Source organism: Astyanax mexicanus, chromosome 11 (assembly GCF_023375975.1).
Source record: "Astyanax mexicanus isolate ESR-SI-001 chromosome 11, AstMex3_surface, whole genome shotgun sequence".
In the NCBI taxonomy this organism is placed as follows: Eukaryota; Metazoa; Chordata; class Actinopteri; order Characiformes; family Acestrorhamphidae; genus Astyanax; species Astyanax mexicanus.
In genome coordinates this window covers 30,660,001-30,665,000 of record NC_064418.1, presented here as the reverse complement: position 1 = coordinate 30,665,000, position 5,000 = coordinate 30,660,001, and the positions used below count along the sequence as shown (strand labels likewise).

Here is a 5,000-nt window from a genome sequence, read left to right as displayed (position 1 = left end):
GCCGTGGCTGTGTTACATTATCATAGCTAATCCCATAATCCTCACTACGCTGCTAATCTCAATCCCACCCCCTCTCTCCCCTCACTCACTAATCATACTAATGATGGACCCCCATCTCCCCTGGCGACCGTCACTAGGCGACACAACTCGGCCCCCCCGCTGAAAAAGTCTCACGCACCTCTCCCGCCCAACCACAAACATACAGACACACACACACACACACTCACGCACTCACTTACAGCCTCCCTTCAAGCTCTCATTTAATGTGATTCATAGCCCAAGGCAAAACACAAACTAAACATATGTTCAGCAAATCATTGTGTGTGTGAGGGTGTGTGTGGCAGTGTCACCATAACTATGCAGGTCTGTTTGAGCCACACGAGGGCTGGTTGGGGCGAGGGTCCCGGTATGCAGGATTCCTGGTGGCTTTGAAGTGATTGGTGCCCTCTCTAAAGCCTGCCACAAAAGGGCCTTCCCAGGCTGTTAACAGCAGGCCTACGGTGACATGACATGCCCCGTATTTATGGTTAAGCAAGGTGAAAAGAGGCAGGAGAGAGAGACAGAGAGAGAGAGAGAGAGAGAGAGAGGGTGCTAAGAATGATGGATAGGGGCAGTAAGGGTTTAAAGGCAGACACCTCATGTTAAATAGAAGGATGCCTTTATAAAGAGGTGATTATCCAGGGTGAGGGTGAGAGGGGGTAACGATACACTCAGCTGACGATTTGATTTACGATACTGGGTTCACGATCAGAGATTCACTGTAGTACGATAATAAATATACAGCTCTAAAAAAAAAAAAAAAAGAATTCGCAATCAGTTTCTCTGATTTTGCTATTTATAGCTATATGTTTGAGTAAAATGAACATTGTTGTTGTATTATATAAATTACGGACAACATTTCACCCAAATTCCAAATAAAAATATTGGATTTTATGTAGACATTTCATATTCATAATGTTTTAAGAGTTCAGAAATCAGTATTTCGTGGAACAACCCTGGTTTTTAATAACAGTTTTCATACATCTTGGCATGTTCTCCTCCACCAGTCTTACATACCGCTTTTGGATAATTTTATGCCACTCCTGGTGAAAAAATCTCAGGCAGTTCAGCTTGGTTTTATGGCTTGTGATCATCCACCTTCCACCGTACTATATTTTAGAACATCATCATTGAATTTTTTTACAGAGCTGTAGTTGTAAAAAACATGCTAGAAGGATCTGTAAAACGCAAAATCCACCGGAGATCCTATGTAAACACATAGAGGAGGGTAGTCCAGGTCCAGAAAGTAAAAATCCATCCCGGGGTTTTGTTGGCTGAGCTGTAGCAGATCCGCTCAGGGAGTTGGAACAAAACCACAGGGTGATTTTTGTCTTTTAACTAGTGTAAACAGAACTTTTTAAACACATCTCAATTTTACTTCGCTGGTGGTGTTCTATAGACAAATTCTAACTAATTGTTCCTTGGCTTTGAATTACTGGGCAAAGCATATAAATAACACTGATGTGTTATTTGCACAAATAACACAGGAGTGAACTGCTCTGCTGTTCCTAGCGCTGTGAGCTTCTGTCTGACGAGACGTGTCGCTGCCCAGCTTTAGCTCTGCCTGTGTGCGGTCACAAGCCAAGGTGGGTGAAGCCATGAATACTAATTCACGGGTTGACGTAGACACAGTGCTTTTCCTGATCCATTGTTTTTTCTGAATATTTTCTGAATATATTTTACTAGCTACTGCAGACAATGGAGGTTGAGGAAGAGTTGCATGTGCAGCATCCATATACAACTCAGATACACTTATTATATTTCACAAATAACAAGAAAAAGTGAATTTTAGAGGAAGGAGTTACATTTGAATGGTGACAAAACCTTTGCACCCTAGTCACTTCAATATAAAAATCTGCAAAATCTTGTTTTGACATGCTAATATTTCTGTGAACAGCTAACTAATACATTTCACACAGATAAATAGATCTGTAATCTTTATTTTTGCATTGTACTGTATGTGTACATGTATGCTTGTCAGAGCTTAGGGCTGTGTGTGTGTACCTTCAGGTGTTGTGCTTGTGTACTGGCAGTGTGTCATATTGTGTGTGTGTGGAAAGGCTAACCTTGTCTGCGATGTATAGCTCTGTCCCCGCTAGTCTTCACCACAGACACTTCAGCAGAGCTCTTCTCTTTACTGTCAACATCTCTCTGTCTGTCAGCCCTGACAGGACCGACCTTAAAAGAGTGACAGACACACAGAAACACACACACACACACACACATCAAGAATGTCAGGGGGGAAAAAAATTATAAATAAACAAACAAACAAAAATACAGACAGACAGGAAAGTGAAAATCCAACAGGCCCAGTACATTAATTAAACTGATTTACTTACAATCCACTGTTCTGGCAGAGATATTTATTAGCAGCCATTAGCAGTGTGTTTTGCAATGGTAATTGCTAATGCACAAGCAGCAGACCTCTCTTTTTTTTGCTCTTTTTTCTTTTTCTTTTTTCTCTCTTTCTCTCTCCCCGTCTCTCCCCCGCTACCTCAGCGAGCAGGGGCTCTGCTGTCGCACGAGCTTAATTGTAATGCTGGAAATAACGACGGCAGCTCTCGCCGACTTCCTCACATATTTAATTTTATCTTTGTATAAAAGAGCTATAGGAAAGTATTAATCTGCTTAACATTTCTAAGTACATCCTCCAAAGGATTTTGCTTTTTTAATCTTACATATGCTCAGCAGAGTTACTGGCAAAAACTGTACGTTTTCTTCATCTCATCCTTTCAACATCAAATGGTGAGCAGCAAAAATTGGATCAGACTTCAAAGCCAGGCGATGTGCTCCAAGTCACAGAGTGGCTCCTCTATTTCACATATTGAATTCGAGCAGGATATCAAAGTGCTAGCAAAGAACCTCAGGTCTTTACTAAAAAAGGGCTCTAACATCTGTAGAGAGAGAAGCGCAAAGACAAATCACCTCGGGGAGAAGCTAGCATTTACTCTCCACCGCGGATTTCCAGCCTTTTGATTCACTCTTTCCCTGTACCTCCCTTTCTCTCTCTCTCAGTGTCTCTCTCTCTCTCTCCTTCCTTCATTCCTTCTCTCCTACCCCCCTTCTCTCTTTCCCTCTCTCTCTGCTGAGACTGGAGTTCAGATTGAGCAAAATCCTTTCTCTCTTTTGTCTCAAGGACACATATATCTTCAAAAAAGTGTGAGAGAGAGAGAGAGAGAAGAGACAGCTCTGCAGTTCAGTGTTTTATTTTTATGCAGATTGGCAACTATCAAACACAGTACCACACTGTACATGAAACCCATAAAAATACATAATTATTCATTTCTGACCTCTTTACGGTTCTGGCCATCAGAGCCTGTTCTGTGAGGTGTGTCTTCCCTGAGGAGAAAATAAATAAACACATCATTACTATACCACACTATGTACTATTGCATGTGTCCTCTAATGTTATTTTCTGCCAATGAGCCAGCTACATATACAGTTCTGGAAAAAATTAAGAGACCACTTTAGTTTCTGAATCAGTTTCTATGATTTTGCTTTATTTGCAGAAAATGAGAAATGGCTGAAATAACAAAAAAGATGCAGAGCTTCTAGACCATAAATAATGCAAAGAAAACAAGTTCATATTTATAAAGTTTTAAGAGTTCAGAAATCAATATTTGGTGGAATAATCCTGGTTTTTAATCATAGTTGTCATGCATCCTGGCATGTTCTCCTCCACCAGTCTTATACACTGCTTTTGAATAACTTAATGCCACTCCTGGTGCAAAAATTCAAGCAGTTCAGCTTGGTTAGATGGCTTGTGATCGTCCAATTTCCTCTTGATTATATTCAAGATGTTTTCAATTTGGTAAAATCAAAGAAACTTTTTCCAGAGCTGTAGTGTAAAATAAAAATAAAAATTCAAAAACACTCATATGAATACTGAAAATGTTTATAGAAAATGTAATGAATTTGTATACAAGTATACAACACTACTATAAAGCAATCAGGGTTTTAAAACAACATGAAATCAACCAGTCCTTGTGTCCATGATATTAACAATACCACCCCGGGGTGGATTCTCAAATTTTTTTTTTTTTTTTTGAGAATTATTACATTGAAACAAAATATTATCATATATATGTAACATACAAACACACAACATAGGACAGACACACACACATGAGTGAAAAGACTAATCTGCAGAAAACAAAAGAAAAAAGGCCAAACTTTGCTCATCAGCATGTAGTGTAGATAACGAATCTTCCAGAAGGAAAATGGGCAGTTCATGTCAAAATAAATCTATATGGATCCTCTCCAGAAATGATTAAACAGAATAGCAAAGTTTGAGGTTTGAAGTTTCACCACTGAGAATTAGGATGTAAACAAGCCTGCAAAAATCCCTCCAGAAAAACCACACAAGCACGCACACACACACACACACACACACACACGCACATGCCTCTAAAGTTGGAATCAGTAAACTGTATGAGAACGAGTTATCAAAAGAAAAAATATTGGTTGAAGACATTTTTGCCCTTTTCAATAAACATACTGCTTAATATCACAGTAAAATCTTCAAATTAATAAATAAAGAAGAAATACTATGTCTTGACTTTTAAGAGAACAATATGTCCAAACTCAGATTCTAAATTTTATGCATGCATTATTAATACACTCTGCATACACTGTTCTCCATTCTCCATCCACGTCTCCACACACTGACATGGTGGTGGTGTGTTAATAGTGTGTGTTGTGCTGGTACGAGTGGACCAGGCACAGCAGTGCTGCTGGAGTTTCAAACACCTGTCACCAGGGCAGGACAAGATGAGACTATTATACAAGTGCTGATTAAAAAACACAGGTTTATTGTTAACTGGATCCCAAAGGGATTGGTGTACAATGTACAACTAGTGAACAACAGAGCAGCAATAAATAACAACACACCAGAACGTAGTGTCAGGATCAATCAGGAGTAAAGGGATAAGGCAAGAGAATAGTCAGAGAGGAAGGCAAGG

General features: G+C 39.6%; 1 protein-coding gene across 1 annotated transcript in view; it reads right to left on the bottom strand.

The window, feature by feature from the left end:
• The window catches only part of myo3b (myosin IIIB), a 95,849-nt gene that overhangs the window by 41,613 nt on the left and 49,236 nt on the right, over nucleotides 1-5,000 (bottom strand). The window contains exons 22-23 of the mRNA XM_049485214.1: nucleotides 3,330-3,378; nucleotides 2,106-2,217 (exon numbers count right to left, since the gene is read on the bottom strand). Of these exons, the coding sequence (XP_049341171.1) occupies nucleotides 2,106-2,217; nucleotides 3,330-3,378 (161 nt within the window). The remainder of the gene's footprint in view (nucleotides 1-2,105; nucleotides 2,218-3,329; nucleotides 3,379-5,000) is intronic.